The 21,784-nt window shown below is 36.6% G+C and overlaps 1 protein-coding gene across 2 annotated transcripts in view; it reads right to left on the bottom strand.

The window, feature by feature from the left end:
* Window positions 1-21,784, bottom strand: part of fibcd1b (fibrinogen C domain containing 1b) — a 170,441-nt gene that overhangs the window by 67,384 nt on the left and 81,273 nt on the right. For both annotated transcript variants that reach the window (XM_053617682.1, XM_053617681.1), the window contains 2 exons: window positions 15,757-15,840; window positions 2,468-2,947 (listed from right to left, as the gene is read on the bottom strand). In XM_053617682.1, the coding sequence (XP_053473657.1) occupies window positions 2,468-2,947; window positions 15,757-15,840 (564 nt within the window). The remainder of the gene's footprint in view (window positions 1-2,467; window positions 2,948-15,756; window positions 15,841-21,784) is intronic.

Consider the following 21,784-nt stretch of genomic DNA (forward strand, 5'->3'; position numbering starts at 1 on the left):
TATTCATAAATTATTTCTTTCCCCACAGCCTTCACAGTTGCATTTGACCATTTCCTATGTCTCTGGTGTGTTTATATTAGGATTGCACATGGGTTGATTGATTCTTTCTAACCTTAATCATTAATCGATTAATCATTGCCAAACACAAGGCTTATAACATAAAATTCAAAGTGTATTTTTTGTGAAAAGACAAAAAGGTATAGAATACACTGTAAATATGCAAGAACCTAGGCATAAATTTATTGTGAATAGAAGTATTGAGATAAACAAAAATATAATCAGCTACGCACCATCGACATGTTTGGAGAAGTAGCTCGGCATCTTGGAAAATGTTTTCAATAACTATGTATATATATATATATATATATATATATATATATATATATATTTTTTTTTTTTCAATAAAAGCAGCAGCAATAAATGTATCCTGTATACCTATAGAATATGTTTTATAAAATATGTGCATCAGTCAGTCATCAGTCAGTCAATCATCAGTCAGCTAAACTTGTGTGAATGAGGAGGTGAGAGATTGAGTGAGTTAAAACTGAATACAAAAGATGTGTGAGGCTCAAAAGAACACAGGGCCAGATCTTCTGCTGTAGGTATGCAATCACCCCCCCCCCCCCCACCGACCCATTTAAAAAGGAAAATGTATTTGTGTATGTGTGTCCAGTTGTGCTGGGTGTGTCTTTAATATAATGAATGAGCTGCCTCTGCTGGTCTTAAATTGGAGTTACTTGTGCTGAGAAAAACTAGAATGAAGATGAAGGACCACACACACACACACACACACACACACACACACACACACACACAAAATTGCATATTAGAAGTGTGTATGAATGAATGAATACACACCAATCCACCAGTCATGTGGCTGCAATGCACAATGCATAAAATCCTGAAGATGCAGGTCAAGAGATTGAATTGGGAGAAAATTTCAGCGGGTTTGACCGTGTATTTCAGAAACTGCTGATCTGGGATTTTCAATTTTTTAACAATCTCTAGATTGTTACACAGAATGGTGTGAAAAAGAAAACCATCATGTCAACAGAAGTTCTGTGAGCAGAACAATGCCTTGTTGATGAGAGAGATCAGAGTAAAATGACCAGACTGGGTCAAGCTAATAGGATGTCTAAGGTAACTCAAATAACTCTTTACAACTGTGGTGAGCAGAAATGAATGCACATTAAACCTTGAGGTGGATGCATTGCACCTGCAGAATAACACATTGAGTTCCACAACAGTCAGTCAAGAACAGGAATCTATAGTGTCTACTGTAAACTCCAACACAGACACACTCAGGTAATCAACTTTATCAAAATGTCAAAAGAATCAGAAAATGCCATTCAAGGTGTGATAGTGTAGATCACTCTCTGTTGCACAGCTGTTGTATAGTGATTAACAACTCTCTTTAATTTCTTCTTAGAACTAGGGTATGTGAATGTAGCAGGGTTAGTGGGTCACAGCTTGTCAAAACTCACATAAGAGGCAAAGGGTGTTAATCCAAAATTTTAGGATTAGCACCAATTACACATGGTCTTTAACGTGGTGGTAATTCACTTTAGGTAGCACTTTAGGTAATATTAGGTAGCATAGCACAATTAGATCCAGTGATTAGTGTTTAGCAACAAGGACACACTGTGTGTAACTACAGAAGGTAAAATCTATTATTACTATACACGGTGATTACAAGATTAGAATATCAGCCTTTTTAAGAAACGTACCAAATGCTGGAATGTGTAGTCAAGTTTGTGATTTATTCCATGATGTACATTGTGAACTTTGCATATATTATATGCAATGTGAAATGTGGGTTATGATATTTCCTTAACATATAGTAACCGTAGTTCTGACATCATTTATGGTTATAAATTTGAAAAGTTTGTATTTTAGTTTGCTAATTTGCCTAATAATTTACTCTTTTACTGAGGCTACTGTATTTTGACAGATGGCTTATGTCAGCCTCTACTGTAACTAAGTAGCTGTATCCTAGGGAATGCAGGTTGTAGGAGTTCTGTTAGGATAAATGGACTCCATGAAGTACCAAAAGATTTTAAATTAAAATCTGGCTGCTTCTTTCAAGAAGCTTTAAGTGGGTTGTGGTTGGATCTTCCAACAAGACAATGATCCAAGACATACATCCAAATCCACACAAAACTGGTAAATGACAAGACAATCAAGCTTTTTACATAGCCATCCCAGTCCTCTAACATAAACCCTATTGAAAACCTGTGGGGTGAGCTGAAGAGGAGTGTCCACAAGAGAGGAACTGGGACCCTTGAAGATCTGAAAAGATTCTGTATTCTTCAATCTCGTCAAGCATTGTATAAGATATGTATAGACAGTATATTCAGGCTTGTAAATTAACCACAACGAAATTTTGTCATGATCCTTTTTACCCTCTTTACCAAGTGTGCCAGTAATACTGAGCTGACTGTGTTCAGATACAGTTAGAATTATGTACCTGTATAAGCTTTCCTTGTTCAGTTTGCAGCGTGTTAAGGTCCTGTCCTAAGTTGTTTTGCCCTCTACTCAGAGACTCGTAGTCCATCTTCAATTGGCCTGCATGTGCTGAGAGCTTTGCCACCTCTTCAGCAAGGTTCACCAATAGTGCACGGTCCTGGCCTTTGACTGACTTGAGGTCTGAGTCATGATCAGTAAGCGAGTGGAGTAGGGAGGTCTGCACTCCTTCCAATCGCAGGAAATTGCTGTTGTAGTCAGGGCAGTTTGGGTCGATAAAAATGTTGATACGCGAGCCGTCACCCCGCTCGACTGTTACCAGGGCGTTGGCCTCATCCTGATTGGTGGTGATATGCGGTGGGCCGTCTGAAATAGGCGGAGACTGGGAGTGGTTCAGGAAGAGAATGGTGCCCGTTACTGTAATGGCAAGCAGGACAGCCACGAAAAGAAGGATAGTGCAGAGCAGATAACTGCAGCTCATCCTCTGCAGAGAGACAGGGTGAGAAAAAGTGTGAGAAATACCTGGACAACATACATGCAACACTTACACAGTACAGAATGCAATCCATAAACAAATATTTGAGGTGTATAGATACACAAAATATCAAATTTGATTCAATACAATTAGGTGGTGTGCCAATATGGTAATTTTTTTCAATACAGCAAAAATATGTTATACTCAGTGTTATAAAAGTACAATAATTGAAATTTTATAATGACACAGTAGTTTCACATGATTAATTCAGAAAACAAAAGCTGTATTAAATTGCTCCCATACTGTACACCAGATCTGAAGGATTTAAGGGACTCTTCCAGTTCATGCTGGTTGATGGCCATTGCTAATACTCTAGTATGCTAGCCACTCACCTAACAGCATGTTTAAGAGAATCATGTTTTTTAGCCCCTGTAGCCTGTCCTCATTCTGGATAAAGATGAAGCTAATTTTTCATTATACCTCATGTAATAAGCTACATTTTATAAACAGTCCACTTTATTATGTACTCTGGTGAAGTACTTTTTCTGTACCCAGATGTTTTGAATCAAGAGCCTTGCCTTGAACAATACAATACAATACGCCATATTGTTACACCCCTAATAAATGACATGATGTACCTCTAACATATAATTAGATACAAAAGAGTGAAATGAAAAACAAAAAAAATAAAAACAAATGTGCAGTCTCCTACTGCAGCTAGAAAAGTGCAGTGCATATGTAAATGATATTGAGGTGTTCATCTGTTGCACATTGTGAGTCAACATATTGTAATTAACCATATGTGTCAACGTGCTTATGGATGCTATTGTTAGTCAGAATAAATATTGAACGAGGCAGTTGAAAAAATATATACATATACAGTGCCCTCCACTAATATTGGCACCCTTGATAAATATGTGCAAAGAAGGCTGTGAAAATTGTCCTTATTATTTACCCTTTTGATCTTTAAAAAAAATAAATAAATCATAAAATACTCTGCTCTCATGGATATCAAACAATTGCAAACACAACACAAGTTTATCAAAAAATATCTTTGTTAAGTATATGTGTGCAACAATTATTGGCACCCCCATGAATTCATATGAGAAAAATATATTTGAAGTATATTCCCACTGATATTTTACATTTTCTTTAGTATGCCTGGGTGACTAGGAACAGGATATTGTACAACCATGAAGTTCTGTTTCACAGGGGTATAAATATGTTAATTCCATATTTGTCCATTAGAGGGCACCCTAACTGCCGTTGCAGAACAACTTCTGTTGTCTCCCCCCATTTCGTGTCTTAACCATTCTAATGTGTTCCCTGGTTTTTCTTCCTAGTTGCTGGAGCATTGCATCAAGTCAGGTTATGTTTGTGTTCTCACATTTGTTATTGTTCAGTTTATGCACAATTTTTATTTAGTGTTTTTTAGGGTTTCTTTCCTAGTTTTACTATTCTGCAAAAATCTCTGCTTGCCTGTCTGACATCTCGAACTGGATGAGGGAACACCACCTTAAGCTCAACTTGGCAAAATCTGAGCTTCTCGTCATCCCAGCCTGCCCCTCAATCAACCACAACCTCAATGTACAACTGTACAACCACACTCAAGCCAACCAGGACAGCCAGGAACCTTGGGGTGACTTTTGATGACTGCTTGACCTTTACAAACCACATTTCAACAACAGCACGGTCCTTTAGGTTCATTCTGTACAACATCAAGAAAATCAGACCCTATCTCAGCAAACAGGCTATACAACTACTAGTCCAGGCTCTTGTCATATCAAAACTGGACTACTGCAATGCACTACTCTCGGGCCTCCCAGCCAGCTCCATCAAACCCCTTCATATGATTCAGAATATAGCAACATGTCTCGTCTTCAACCAGGCCAAAAGGACCCAGGTCACACCCCTCTTCATCTCCCTCCACTGGATTCCTGTAGCCACCCGTATAAAATTCAAGGCCTTGATGCTGACGTACAAGACCTTGTCTGGAAGAGCACCCCCTACCTCAACACTCTCCTGAAGGCTTTCGTTCCCTCAAGCAATCTGCTGTCGATTAATGACCGACATTTATTAGTGCCTACTCAGCATGGCTCAAGGTCCCTTTCCAGAACCTTCACACTAACTGTCCCTCAATGGTGGATTGAACTTCTAACCTCAATCCGGAGAACAAAATCTGTCACTATCTTCAAAAAAACAGCTAGAGACCCACCTCTTCCGTGAACACCTAACTAACCCCTAAAACGCCAACCCCACATTATCCTTTAAAAAAATAAAATAAAATAAAATAAGAATTACTCTGGCACTTTGCTTTTCTAGAACCCAATTAAAAGATTATTTTTTTGAACAAAAGCCCAAAAGGTTAAATAATAAAGACAATTTTTCACCGCCTTCTTTGCTCATATTTACCAAGGGTGCCAATATTAGTGGAGGCCACTGTATAGTGATAAAAAAAAAATGAAGGAGAGTTAAAGGAGGTAAGTAAGACAAAATGAGTGCTTGGGAAAGGCAGAAACCATATGGGAGGTTCAGGGGTGAGTTATGGGCAGACATAAGGATGGACCAGGAAAGGCAAGGAGGACAGAAGAAGCAGGGCTGAGCATTAGACCTAACATAAAAACCTTTATACTCATCATCATAACCATTTCCCAAGTCCTCAGTGACTTAAAAAGCCCATGAAGGCAATTAACTTTAGTGCAGCTTGACAGGATAAGAAAGAGAGAAATATAGATGCAAGTGCACCAAGCATCAATCCATCCTCTTTCCCGCTTCCTCTTCCAGATGCTACCCAGCAGCTTTGTCTTTATATGATGCATACAATAATGAGTGGAGAGTTCTACAGGAATCAAATTTTAAGCTTTCTTTTAGTATATTTTTAAACAATTTTGGGACTAGGTACTGAGTAAAATAATAAGTACCATTAACATTAAACATTAGATTAAAATATTGATATGTTTGTATATTCTATATTGGTATATATTTATATATAGTATAAATATATACCATATATAAATATACCAGCCACATTAATAGGACCACCAGTACACCTGTCCATTCATGCAATCATCCAATCCGCCGAACATTTGGCAGCAGCACAATGCATGAAATCACGCAGATGCAGGACAGTTAGTATTCACACCAAACATCAGAATAGGGACAAGATGTGATTTCAGTAGGTGACTTTGATGGTGCCAGACAGGCTGGTTTGAGTATTTCAGAAAATTGATCACCTATGATTTTTAGACACAACAGTCCATAGAATTTACACAGAATGTGAAAACAAAATCCAGTGAGAGGCAGGAAAAAACCAGACAGAAGTCAGAGGAGAATGACCAGAATGATGCAAGCTGATAGGAAGGTTGTGGTAGCTCTAATAATAATAATAATTATTATTTTTAACAGTGGTAATCATCTCAGAATGCACAACACAGAACACAACAGCAGAAAACTGCATCAGGTTCCAGTCTTATTAGCCAAGAACAAGAATCTGAGGCTATAGTGGACACTGTGCCTCCAAAAATGGGACAGTTGAAGATTGGAAAAACAAACAAATTTCCTGTTGTTTTTCCAAAACTTCAACTTGTCCAAATTGGATACCTGCATGAATAAGCATGAATGAGAGTGGCCTATTAGTGTATATTTATACAGTGCTTTGCAAAAGTATTCAACCTTCCTGAAATCAAATCAGATTAAACAAATGATAAATACACACATTCATCCTGGGAGTATTGCAGTGAAGTCAAAATTAATTATTTGTCAGCAAACATTTCAAAGCAAATAATAATAATAATTTTAACAAATGCTGCTTGCATAATTATCCAAAAGATACTGTCTTAACAAGGACACAATAGACTAAATAAGTTGAATTGCCATCAAAGAGAGTGGCAGTGTGTAGGAAATGAGTGAAAATAAAGATTAAGGAGCATTCTAAGGAAGTTAAAGACAAGGTAATATCATTTCATAATTTAGAAATAGGGTATAAGATTATATCTAAAAGGTTGGAAATCCCAGTAAGAACTGTCAGATCAATAGGGAGGAAGTGGAAGCTGTATCACACCACCCAAGCACTATCTAGACCAGGCCGTAATCAAAACTCAGCGCATAAACAAGACAGAGACTGGTGAGGGACGCCACAGTGAAGCCAACATTGACTCTGAAGGAGTTACAGAGTACAGTGACTGAGAGTGGAGTGAAGGTGCACAAGACAACCATTTCACGAGCTTTGCATAATTGAGGACTGTATGCGAGGGTGGCTAGAAAGAAACTATTGCTTAATAAGAAGAGCCACATGAAAGCACAAAATTGAAGGGGAAAAGAATGTACCAAAATACAGGGATATATTACAAGAGAACTTGCTTCAGTCTGCTAAATAAAAAAAAGATAAGAAAAAACAAAACAAAACAAAAACAACAACAACAAAAATAATAATAAAAAAAATAATAAAGCTTAAGGGAAACCTCAAGACTGAAGTAACCCAGGATTGGTTAAAAAAAAGTCAAAGCCCAGATCTGAATCCCATTGAAAATCTGTGGCACTGTTTGAAAACTGCAGTCAATAAATAATATACAACCAACTATCAATTACAGCCATTACTTTACATCATTCCTCCATATTCACAGATTCAAAAATAATTGAAAAAACTAAAAATCATTAATATTAGGATTATTTTCAATACTCTTTAAAAATACTTTCTGCCTACAGTTTTGTCTTCAGTAAGTATAAAGCATGCTCAATTGGTTTGAGGTCATTGGACATGTAAGAACATTTAATTTCTTTGCTAAGATCCCCTTGGGTTGCTTTCATTTACATTTATTAATTCAAGCTATATATATTATGTATACACACACACACACACACACACACACACACACACACACACACACACACATATATATATATTCACGTTGTCATTATGGGGTATTGTTTGTAGAATTTTGAGGAAAATAATGAATTTAATCCATTTTGGAATAAGGCTTTAACATAACAAAATGTGGAAAAAGTGAAGCGCTGTGAATACTTTCCGGATGCACTGTATGCTTTTGATCTTGCTTTTGATCTTGCCCTTCTTTTCCTTCTCCATAGTCTTCTCTTCCCATCATTCTGGTACAAATTAATCTTATTTTCATCTGTCCAAACAATCATTTTCCAGAACTGGGCATGTTTTTTTTGTTTTTGTTTTTTTTTAAAAACAACATTTTCTAGCAAATTCAAAAATTTGCATATATAAAATCTAGCACTTTCTGTTTTTGAGTGTTAACAGTGGTTTACATATTGAGGTAAACCATCTGTATTTACATTCATGAAGGCGTCTCTTAATTGTAGACTTTGACAATGATATGCAATGAGTGTTCTTGACTTGGCTAGATGTTGTAAAGAGGCTAATCTTCATCAAGGAAAGAATTCTGCAATCATCCACTTTAGTTGTGTTCAGTGATCTTCTAGGCCTTTTAATTTTGCTAAGCTCACCAGTGCATTCCTTCTTTTTAAGGATCTATCAAATTGCTGATTTGGCCATTCCTAATATTTCTGCTATCTCTATGATAGATCTGTTTTGTTTTTTCAGCCTAATGATGACCTCTTTTTTACTTGCATCGACACCTCTTTGTACCACATATTGAGACTTCTCATGAACAGCTAACAAATGAAAATTCAACACTTGGAATGAACTCCTGACCATTTATCTCCTTAATTTCTCTTGAAATAATGAGGAAACAAGCCACACCCCACTATAAAACTGCTTATCAGTCAATTGTCCAATTACATTTGATCCTGTGAAAATGGAGGGACTATGGGAAAAATGGCTGTAATTCCTAAACTTTTAATGCAGTATTTTTGTTAAACCCCTGAGTACAGAGGCAAAATTATGAAAATTATGTCACTGTCCAAATATATATGGACCCGACTGTACATCTGGTGGATTGTAAAAAGCAGCATACATGCATCATTCTTTCTCCTATATGCCATAATCCCACATGTCAGCTCATGTGGATAACTGAGACAAAATGGTGATGGAAATCATTGGGGAGAGGGAACAGGTTGTGAAGAAATAGGTTAACTGTAACTATTTTATTTTGGCCAAGAAATAGCTGTAGTCACATATTTTCTCTCTTATTCCCAGTGGTACTGTATTCTTTTGTATTCTTTTAATAGATAGAATATTCAATATATTTAATATATTGGTCTCTTGATCCTTAGTCTAATGAGCTTTTGGGGTTAGTGACTGTTAGTGTATGTCAGTATTTCATGACATTTCTGCCTATGGTCAGGCTTAAAACTTAGGCAGGGAATCAAGGCATCAAGGCAACTGCCTTAATTATTATTTATTTTTCTGACGAAGGAAAGTAGGAAGCAAAGGGTGTAAAGTAGGACATTGCTGGTAGTAAAAGGAGTAAGAAGCAGTGTGGATCCAAATAAATAAATATATAAATCCACATGAAAATTTATATATATATATATATATATATATATATATATATATATATATATATATATATATATTAGGGCTGCACAATTAATCGAATATCAATCTCGATTTTGACTGCCCACGATTCCATGAACATGATCGACTGTGATATTGATGTTTAAAGTTCATCCTCCAGTCATAGAAAACTCTGCTGAATATCAAATCAAGTGCTTCCTAAACTTACAGCCAGTCACCATAGAGCGGTGCAGGGATAACGTGATTTTGTAATTCCAAAACCCGGAAACGAGTTAGCATTTTAGCGCTTCCCGTTACATCGTCTCAAAGTCAATGGGTTTTTTGAATGGGATTTTGGTTAAAAGCCTGAAATAAGGTCTGTGGTGAACACAAACTCAAAATATTTTCATGTTTTATTCTACGATATAAAATGCACCAGTTATACCCCACTTGTGAGTTTTTAAAGCTTTTACGTGTATTGAAAAAGGCGATTGTTAACATGTTAGTAAATGGGGCTACAGACGTTGTTGGGGACATGGGGACGTCATCACGCTGAACAGGAAAAGTCTTTGCTGTGTCAGGTTTGCTGTGCACAATTCCCCCAAAAAAGGTGGATGAAGATTTATCCATAGAGTAAATCCGTATTATGGAAAATGTTTTAAATGAAGTTTGGAAAAGTTGGTGATGGTGACGTTGAAATCGAGCGACCGTGGTGTAGTTTGTTTATAGCATACGGTTAGCTGTTTATTTCTGGCGATTGTATTTAGGCTTCAAACTTCATAAAGGTTGTGTTCATTTGTGAAAATGATCTTGATGGACAAAATGTGTTAGTATTGTAAACTTTTGTTGATCACAGCTTATTTTTTTGCAATCCAAAAGCCTATGTGAAAATCCTATTGGGTGTTTGTCAAAGGAACCAGTGTGATGCTAACTTCCGGGTTCCGGTACAAAATGACGTCATCCCTGCACCTCTCAATTGGGTGATTTGGCTGCATCTCTCCTCCTGCAAACACTGATATTGCCTTTTCTGCATTCGCCTGAATTGTTTTCATTTGATTGATGGCATTTTTATCTTTACTTATCCTATATATTTGGGTACAATTTTATTTATATTTTGCTTCTACGAGATGATGAACTTTAAGGACCAGTCTAATTTGATGAAATGATTTGTACATTAGCAGTAATGTAGCACAACATGGAGGTGAAAGCAGCGGTCTGTTTATTTAAATGTGAAAGTGCATTAAAAATATGTTGTTCCTAAAATCAAAGAATAATCGTGATCAAAAATCATGATCTCAATATTGATCAAAATAATCGTGATTATCATTTTGGCCATAATCAACCACCCCCTCCTCTATTATCTATTTACAAAGCGCACAAACATCATAATCATATATATATATATATATATATATATATATATATATATATATATATATATATATATATAATATGATGTTTGTGCGCTTTGTAAATAATTAACATACCTTCTGTTTCATGTTCATCACCATTTCATTTAATAAGCTGAAAATTAAAACCACTCTGTCATAACCTTTCAAATCAGTGTATATGTGTATGTTTAAGTGACACTGGTTGTTTCCTGGTCTCCAAAAATTATCCTAGTTGCATAGTGTTAAGTATATTTATCCCATATGTGGGTGTGAATGAAGTGCAAGTGCACAATTCACTCAATTAAAGCTTACACACAGTTTCTTATCAATGAATATCAATTAGCTATACTGGCCAGTTGGTGTATGATAATGGACAAAGCTTAACTGCCTGCAATTAGATTGGCTTTTATGGCCAGCATTTAAAAATGAACAGTGGTTCTGGGAAGCACTTTTGAAAGAACACTTCAAGTAAAGCCATTAAAAAAAGTCATCTCCCTCATTTCAAGTCATTTCATGTACAGTATGGTTGTACCATCATGTCAATCACTTCCTAATTCACTTTTAAACAGTTAGCAGGTCATTAAGAGCAGCATTTATATATATATTACAATTTCCACCACTGGAATTCTCTCTAAAATTCTCTCCTTTCACATCCTATTTAATGTAAGGAAAGTTTTCCATTTTCTGAGTCACATGACAATTATGCTTAACTTTAATTTCTGGCTGGCCAAGTCAGAATATTAAAATGACCTCTTCATATCTCTGCAGTTGGAGCTTATTTTCATGCCCAATGATGATGTTAATTTGTGATCACGTTACTTGGCTACCAGGCCTTTAAATAATAAAAACACAGTGCATTTTCCCCCCATGATGTTCTAGATATAGCCTAGCCTAAAATTTTGTACTGACAGCTGTTTTCTGCCTTTTGGATTCACAGGAGCAGTGTCTGATCTTTGCATTTCATAGTCAATTGTATGAACATTGACATATGTAAACATATGTAAATAAGAGATACAAAATTGAGGTAGCATGTCCACACAAGTTACTTTTTAATTGTAAATACAATAAAAGGTATGGAATGCCATTCATTATGCTGTTTTGAGGTTTGGAAATAATGCATTGTGCCCATATATTGGGTATTTTGCATGTTTGCCTTAAAAGTATGTGAGCTGTCCCCAAAGTTTAATGGATAAGCTGACCAGGCAGTCACGTGTGCACCAAAAAAATGTTGCCCTTGAATGACTCTCCTCAATATTGTAGTGTATGTACTTTGTCTAAAATTTCAGGTTGAATTATTATAGTTACAGTGAATAACTGAGACATGTCTCTGTTTTGGTCAAACGTACAGTAGCACATAAGTCTGTAGCTACGTCTGAATCCAGGTTAGTGCAAATTCTGTATTAACTCCTCACTGTGCTCAGTTATATCAACTCTAAATATTATGTGTTAAGAAAAAAATGGGAAAAAAATATATTTTGCCAAAAGAAAAGCAATCCAGCTATTGCTTTTTACTTCATAATTCAACATTAGTCCTTCATCATTATGGAAGCTTCAAAAAAAATCAAAGCACAGACACTTAACTAAACATTTAATATATTTAACAAGAATGTATCATGTTAGAAAAGCTCATTTTTGAGACATGGATTATTTTTTGTACCCTTAGGGTTCCTTGTTATAGAGCAGCTGTTTAATTCTTGTCAATGCACAAAAACAGTGCCAGAATAATTTTTTAATCTTGTGCAAGAAGGAACCGGGAGCCTGTCTGGACTAAGACAGTGACTAAGACAGATGCTACTTTATATTTTGCTGCTTTTTAAAAAATATATAATTTACTACTGCTGTCTATCTCAAGAGATAAATCTCATGTGACATGTATTGGGATATTCTAAATGGTACAGACTTGTTTAAGGAAGGCCTTCAACCACAAATGGTGCAACCTGAATGGAACACAGAGGAAACTATGATATACTGAATCAACCAGGACATCTTGGGGGAAAAGGTTGCTCGCATTCATTACACTCGAGACTGCATTTCACATGCACCTTCGTAATCACTGCTGATGATGTGTTATGGTCAGTGATATAGGCTGAAAACTATCACCCCGAATGCACACAACATCCAGGGCGCATTTCACTCTGTGTAATTTTTACCTGACACAACTGTCACTGTGATGCTGTATAGATCTACAGTCCCCAGCTCTCATGTAATGGAGGATCAGATGGATGGATGCAAGTGCAGTTAAGAGCTTTATTTGAAGAGTGGCAGGCAGACAAATCCAAACGATGCGCAAAAACGTGGTCAAAAAACAAGCGAGGGGTGAGGCGATCAGGCATAAACAAGACGAAGCAAGGAGCAAAACAAGAAACAGGGAACAGGCTCAAAAACCATGAGATGACAACTAAGATCAAAGGTTTAGTATGGATCTGGCGGAAAACACAGAAACAATACTTTGCTCCTAAACAATATCAAAGTGGGAAACTTTGATAACCAATAACACAACAGGGGTGGAGACAGGACAGAAATCTCAGTGTGAGGGAAAATCTGTGACACATAACAATGGGTCAGACCAAGGAATATAGCTGTCTTGTGTGGCAAAAGGTTGTTGAGCTTCTCAAAATGGGAAGTGGCTATAGAAAAATAGCACAAGCATTGAAAATGTCCATTTCCACCATCAGAGCAATAATTAAGAAGTTCCAGTCAACTGGAAATGTCATGAATCAACCTGGAATTCGACGCGTGTCTATATTGTCTCAACGCACAGTGAAGAGGATGGTTCGAGTGGCCAAAAAAATCTCCAAGGATCACAGTGTCTTAAGGTCAGAAAGTCTCCAAAACTACAATCCGAAGTCACCAACATCACCACAAGTTGTTTGGACGGGTTTCAAGAAAAAAAGCCTCTACTCTCATCCAAAAACAAACTCAAGAATCTTCAGTTTGCTAGACACTACTGCAACTTCAAATGAGATCGGGTTCTAAGGTCAGATGAAATCAAAATAGAGCTTTTGGGCAATAAACACCAGAGGTAATTTTGGCGCAAACAGAGAGTTAGCCATATGCAAAAGTACCTCATGCCCATGGTTAAATATGGTGGTGGCTTTTTAATGTATTGGGGCTGTTTTTTCTGCCAGATGACCTGGACATATTCTTAGGATACATGGCATCATAGACCCTCTCAAATATCAACAGATATTAAACAAAAACCTAACTGTGTCTGCCAGAAATCTTAAATTGGACTGTGGTTGGATCTTACAGCAGGTCAATGATCCAAAACATACATCAAAATCAACACAAAAATGGTTTACTGACCACAAAATCAAGGTCCTGTAATGGCCATCCTAGTCCCCTGACTTGAAACCCATAGAAAACCTGTGGCGTGAACTGAAGATGAGAGTCCACCAACGTGGACCTCGAAATCTGAAGGATCTGGAGAGATGGAGGAATGGTCTCAGATCACTTGCCATGTATTCTCCAACCTCATCAGGCATTATAGGAGAAGACTCAGAGCTGTTATCTTGGCAAAGGGAAGTATTAACTAAAAGAGTGCCAATAATTGTTGCACACCTATATTTAACAAAGATATTTTTTGATAAACCTGTTTTGTTTGCAATTGTTTGATATCCATGGGAGCAAAGTATTGTTGTGAATTTTTTTCATTATTATTATGATTTTTTATTTTATATTTTGTTACAAAAGATCAAAAGGTTATATAAAGACAATTTTTCACAGCCTTCTTTGCTCATACTTAAGGGTGGTTTCTGACAACACTTTACATTAAGGTACACTAATCTAACATACTGTACTGAGTGCATTAGGCAAAGATAGGTACTTTGGTTATAATACATTACAAGTAATTTTAGCAAAATGCGCTATGTTGTTTCATTCTACTCATGACTGAAGACAAAGCTGCAAAAACCTAATTGATTTGTCTGCTTAATTAATCTGTTTGTGGTGAGGCTGAAAGGTGGGTGACAATAATTTACCCTATTCTGACCTGATTATCAGCATTTAGTAACATGTCTCATGAGCAAACAAATATTAAAGCTATTATAAAACTGCCCATATAGTTGATGGACTGAGGATATGAACATTTACTCATATATGCGCACTGTGATGCATGTACTGCAGCAAGGTTAGGGTTCAATTAGTGATCAGCCCACTGTTCAGCTCTTAAGCAGGACTGTCACTGTATTTCAGTTAGCACTGGTTGAAAGTATCTGGCAAAAACAAAATGTAATAAATGAATGTAACTAGCTAAATAGTTTATTTTCTTGCCTTTTTTACATAAGAAATTTATGTGGAGGGAGAAGCATTGTATACTTTTAAATGATGTTACATTATTTTATGACTGGCACCATTTTGCATGTGGCTTTTGTTAATACAACACAACGAAATGAAATTAAAACTCTATAGGTCATTTGATAGCATTACATTTGGATGTATTTGCTAATATTCTTTCCTTGAGGCTGAAAAGAGAGAGAGCTAGAGAGAAAGAGAGAGAGAGAGAGAGAGAGAGAGAGAGAGAGAGAGAGAGTCATCTCCTAACAAAATTATGAAATGCAATATCTTTGTGTTACTCTCTCTGTTCCTTTTTAGAGGCATTGTCAGACCAAATGTGATAATTTAATTCCACATTGTATCTATATAAGAGAGAAATAGATATATAGATAGATCACAGACAGAATGTATTTGCATAAGGGGTATCTGGTAAAGGGAGCGCTAGTAAATGTATTTTCAACCCAAGGTCAAGGCTACATTGTTAGTTCTACATTTTTAATGTATGTGTCATAATGTACAGTACGTATTAGAGGTGAAACAGCATGAATGATTCATGATTATATATATATATATATATATATATATATATATATATATATATAGTTACTATTTAGTTGTATTATCTACTTACATCTTCAAACAGGATAAATAAATAAGTATTTATCATGATAATAATGTTCATACCCCGTCACACGTCTAGTATGTGTGTGAGTGTGTTTGCAAGCCCTTACCTTGGGAGCTGTTTGCCTGACTGTGTCTGAGTCAGACCAGCGGTGCTTGAGCTGCGACGTGCTGGGTACACACTCGCAGAAGGTCTGCATCAAACAAACAAAATTAAGTACAAAATTATGCGGACATTTGCCTTAAAGTTACAGACATGCTTCTATAAAATCAAAATATTGAGGAAAAAAGGCATTTTATGCTCCCCACAAAAGTACACTTTCACTCAACGGTAATAGCAGAGAAAGAGCATATATTTGTATGCCTATAATTTTGCACTCTGACCCTTCCCACAGCTTTAAACACTTCTCTCTAAGCGATGTGCATGCCCTTTATCCTACATACCCCCACGCATGGTCAGCTTACACTGCTTCCCTAAGCACATCCGATCAGATTTGCCTCTTCATGTTCAAGCCAATAAAGGCTGAAACTATTCCATTAGCATTAAAGCTTAATGGCACAAGAATCGGATCAAAGAAACATTAAGCTGCACGTTTGAGGAAGTATGCACGTGTTTTTGTCTTAGAGGAAGAGGCAGAGGGAGAGGGAGAGGGAAAGAGAGAAAGAGAGACTGGTTATTTCATGGAGGGGGATGTGTCCTTTGGGTGACTGTGAGCGCTGTGTGTAGAAAGAGCTCAACACCACCATGTGTGTCTGTGGTAAGTGTGTGTGTAAGCTGGTTAATCAGAGAAAAGAGGCTTTTGACACATTCCCTCCCTTGAGAGGTGCAAAATAGAAAGATCCAGAATAAACAACATTTATCCCAAACGCCCAGTGTGGACAAGGCCCTGTGCACTTGCTGTGATCCAATTTCACACACATGAACTCATACACAACATAACTAGGTCTGTAATAGTTTTTGGTTCAGGCCGGGTTAATGTCACATGTAGTACTCAAGGCAGATGGCAATCCTTATATCCATACTTCCATGCCACTCCTGCATGAAATATTAGGTACACCTGTATACCTGCTCATTCAAGCAAATTATCTAATTATCTAATCAGTATCTAATGTAGCACCAGCACAATGCATGAAATCATACAGATACATGTCAAAAGTTTCTGTCCACAGCAAACATCAGAATGGGGAAAATGTGATCACAGTGACTTTAACCGTGGCATGGGTGTTGGTATCAGATGGGCTGGTTTGAGTATTTCAGATTTTGAGAATCTCCTGGGATTTTAACACACAGCAGTTTCAAAACACATAACACGTCAAACCTTGAGATGGATGGACTAAAATAGAAGACCACATCGGGTTCCACTCCTGTCAGCCAAGAACTGGCATTATATCACATCACATTTCCCCATTTTCCACATTTTCCATAATGTTTGACGTGAACATTAACTCAAGCTCTTGATCTGAATCTGTATGATTTTGTGTATTGCTCTGGTGCCACATGATTGGCTGACTAGATAATTGCATGAATAAGCAGGTGTATAGGTGTTCCAAATAAAGTGGTTGGTGAGTGTATGTATGAGTATTAATTAGCAAGCATGATAAACAAAAAGCTATGCTTTCCATCAGCCAGATCTTTTGTTGAAGCTGGGATTTGTGAAGCTTTTTTCAGCTATAGGTGTGTGTCCATTTGGTTGGGGTCCTGAAGGTAGTTCCAAGACATAATCACAGTTTATTGACAGTCAAGGAGACCTTCCTTGCATGTCTTGCGATTTAAATCCTCCTAATTCAAATCCTATATCTACTTCATCAGTGTTAAATGGTTGGCGTGTTATGAAACAAAGATGATGCCTGCATCAGGTTCTGAGTTAAGCAGCTTGAGCTTTACAATCAATAACAAGCTCTAACAAAACAAAGCACCGTCTCTTAATCCCATTTGTGGGAACCCCACAATCTACACATTTATGCAAGAATTACTTGGAAAAACCTATATGTTTAAGGACAAATGAGCATATAAATGATCTGACAAACCATGCAATATCAGTGACAAAAACAATTTACACTACAGTGAAGCAATAACGAACCTATTTTTCTACAATTTGCTTTGGTTCCAGTCGCCTGTGCAATTACAGGGCCTCGATGCAACCGCATATAAAATTCCAAAACAATAAGCCTTAAAAATAAAGGTGACATTTTGTGCCTTAGGCTCACATTTATTTGTTATTCTTTGTGACAGACTTTACCAGTATGCAATAAAATTATAGCTTCCTTGTGTATTGCAGATCACTTTTATATCAGATCACAGTTATAAATGGGTTATAATTTCCATAAATGTTAAAACAATCACAGATCATTTTAAGATAATATAATGAACATAATGTGTGCACAGCCATATTTTTCTGGTTGGAAAAAAAAGACTGTCATATACTTATTTGTGCTATTATACTTCAATTTTGTGTGTGACAAGTATAATTTGATTTTATAGAAAACAAAAACATAGACTGACACTTTTTATCTATTAAGTCTTTATATTTTTGCTTATCCGTTTATTCTTCCTCTGTTTCAAAAACTGCTGTTTCCCTTTTCGCAGGACCAATAATTAATCACCACCATGTCTGTTAGTATTTTGCTCCAATTTTTCCCCACAATGCATTTTTACTATGCACTTGTCCAACTTCATAAAGAATGCCTATAAGGCATTTGAGGGCAAATAAGTGAATGGTATGAGTTTTGACATTATCAGTAAAATAGAAAAAATTGAGCAATAAAACAATTTTTTTTAAATATAAATCCTGTTGTTTAATCTTCTAAATGCTATAAGTGTCAGAGACAAAGGTCCCAGAGAGAGACTGAACCATAGTTTAAACAACAGTTAACGACTAAACAGCCAGTCAAAATATAAATTAAACTATAAGAAGTACAAAATGGTAACTAATACATTATTGGTAAGTAATACACATAACTTTGAGCAACATAGTTAATTGATTATCATCTCAACAGCTAACAATGCAGCAAAAAGAGAACATACCTAAATAGTTGGTGATGCAGAAGCAGAGCACTTGCAACATCTTGATTTAAAATGAACAAAACTGTCCTCAGATTCAACTAATTACAATAATAGTCACAGAGGGAACACATAAATAAACAAGACGCTTATTTTTGAGAACACTAGGCACAGATTATAATTACTTCATTGTAATCCTGACGAAAAGAGCTAGGGAAAAAATACATTTAGAAATCACTCACAATTCTTTCTTTTGCAAACAGCAGTCAATTTTATGTCCAATCTTATCTGGACAGGGCTGGTGTGGGTGCAGGTTTTCATTCCAACCAAGCAGAAGCCACACCTAAACAAGTGGAATCAGGTATGGCTCCTGCTTGATTGGAATTAAAACCTGCACCCAGACTGGACCATTGCAGATAAGATTGGACACCCCTGTTTAAAACAAACTGGAAACTCATGCTCTAAAGTTGCGAATTAAAAATACACAGCGCATCTAGAGGAACAAAACTGGCCATGATTTCAGAGTGGGAGGGATGGCATACTCTTTACCCTGTAAATCACAATCAATGGGTTTACATGGACAACAATAATCCACTATTAACCCGATTAAGACAATACTCTGATTAAGAAACTACCATGTAAACAGCCATTTTTAATTACCTTAATCAGATTAAGGTTATACTCGAAGTAAACACAAATCGAATTAAGACATGTGGAGTACTCCTGTTTTAGTCGCATTATCGACGTTTATTACAGACATGTAAACACTTTAATCACATTATTAATGTTGTGTGAAAGTTTTCACCGCATTTTGCGACAGGACACGATCACACACGGCAGTGCTCAACCATTTTTACGACAAAGAAGAGAGCATGGCTGCATCCCAAACCACATACTTGCCTACTATAAGCCTGTAGTAGGAGAAATACATGTATCTCGACTACTATATAGACGGTAAGTACGCGGTTTGTACCATAACGAAGACGAACTGTTTGTTGATACGTGAAATTCTGGAGGGACGTCGGATGGCGTGGTGTGGTGACGTAATGACGTGTGCTGTTAATCGAACTATGTTCTATAACATGTAAAACGGGTACATGAAAGAAGTATTATAAAAGCGACTCATGTAAACACCTTAATCACAATATTGTCTTACTCATAGTAAGGTCAATAATTAGATTACTGCTGACCATGTAAATGTAGTCAATGACACTAGCCAATCATGGATAGTATGAGTTACAAGGATGTATGTGTTAGAGTGTGTTATGCTGTCCTGTGACACAGCATGAATGGCAGTTTGAATAGTTGGCTGGCTTCATGTGTGTCAGAGGAAGCAAATTTTAGCCTTCACCCTCTCCAGCTGGTAGCCATCATATGATGGGGAGAACTGGTTGGTGGGTGGGAATTGGCAAGTTGGGGGGCACATGTTATGTGCAAGGAGGTTAAACAGAAATTCTGCCATATTTTTTACCCATAGATAGAAAGATTTGTTAATATAGGAAATTGAACAATTGTTTGGGCATACTTGTGCCTAGCTTATTTTACCAAATTGTTTTGGCATCTGCGCTATCAGTATGCTTGTTAAAATATATATATATATATATATATATATATATATATATATATATATATATATATATTTATGCCAACAATAACCAACTTAAAGTATTCTGTATAGACCCTGCCTTACCATTAATCTTATCAAAGCAAAATGAAATGGACATAAAGTTACATAATTGGGTACCATTATTTATGAGAATAGTTCTAGCTTCCACTGCTATGGAGATGCTATGATAGACAACCGATTAATAAAGTTGTGGAATATATAAAGGACATTAGAAACTGGGTGCTGATTAACTGTCCCTTACTTCATTCTGACAAGACAGAAATGCTTCTACTAGGACAGGCAGCTATAATTAAGCTTTCTGATTATATAGTCTTGAAGGCCTTTCAGTTCCATCAGCAGTGAAAGACCTTGGTGTGATTATTGATGTTAGTCTCTCGTTGAAAGTCTACATTGCTGTAAATAACATCGCTAGGTCAACCTTCTTCCGTCTTAGAAACATTTCTAATCCAAAAAATACATATACACCCATGTATACACCACTACACCAAGTAAAAGTCCACAAACCAAACACACAGATACACAGACACACACAAAATGCAATGAAATATTATAAAAATCAGCAGTTTATATGTACAGTGAAAAAGTATTCACCACATCCTGATTGCTTCTGTTTTTATGTATATCTCTTTGTCATGGATTTCCCCTCATGCTGAATGCTCCAGCACTGGCGAAGAACGACAGTGCGCACTTCTAGGTTTTTTGACATTGACTTTGTTTACTGTTTCACATGTGTGGCTGCATCTGAAATCACGTACTATGACAATACGTATTGCAATCGATGCAGTACCTACTGCACAGATGTTGAAACAGTGCATACTAATCAGTATGTGTGTGTAGTATGAATACAATCCCGGACATATATAACCGCCATGCTGGCATTGTCATGTGACCTTCAACCGCATCATAAACACAAAAATCTTAAAGGGATCACCAGATCAAAACAACCGCACTAACGACAAAATGCACATCAGAAAAGTTAACTGAGTTAGCAATTTAATGTGGGCAGTGTTAACAGGCTGAGGTAAATTCATTGCCTTTAGCTTGGCCGGCTAATGCATGATGGAGATTACAAAAAAGATTTCAAATGCTGTGACAACTGTTTTCTTGCTTCAAAAAGTTAACAATTTATTCAGGTATTGTTAAACAAGTCCTGTTTAACCAAGTTTTAATACTTAAAAATCTTCCTGATTTTTTTTTTCTGAGCTAGTCCACACCGGCCCCATTGGATGAGATTTTTGACTTGCGTAGTGTCCATCGGTTGCATACTGCAAAATCTCACCAGAAGCAATACGCCATCCGGGTATTTCTCGCCTACTGTTTCTCGCATATTGAGAATTCGGACATACTACCCCTTGGCGTATTGCTTTTCAGCTACTGTGTAGTAAGGAAGTATGTGTTTTTGGACGCAGCGTTTGTTTTGGTTTCTCTCCTGTCTCCACCCCTGTAATGTAATTGGTTGTTTCCTAATGTGTCTCAGCTGTCCTGTGTCATTTCCTTGATTACGTTGTAT

The sequence above is a fragment of the Ictalurus furcatus genome, chromosome 28, assembly GCF_023375685.1.
Source record: "Ictalurus furcatus strain D&B chromosome 28, Billie_1.0, whole genome shotgun sequence".
Taxonomy (NCBI): Eukaryota; Metazoa; Chordata; class Actinopteri; order Siluriformes; family Ictaluridae; genus Ictalurus; species Ictalurus furcatus.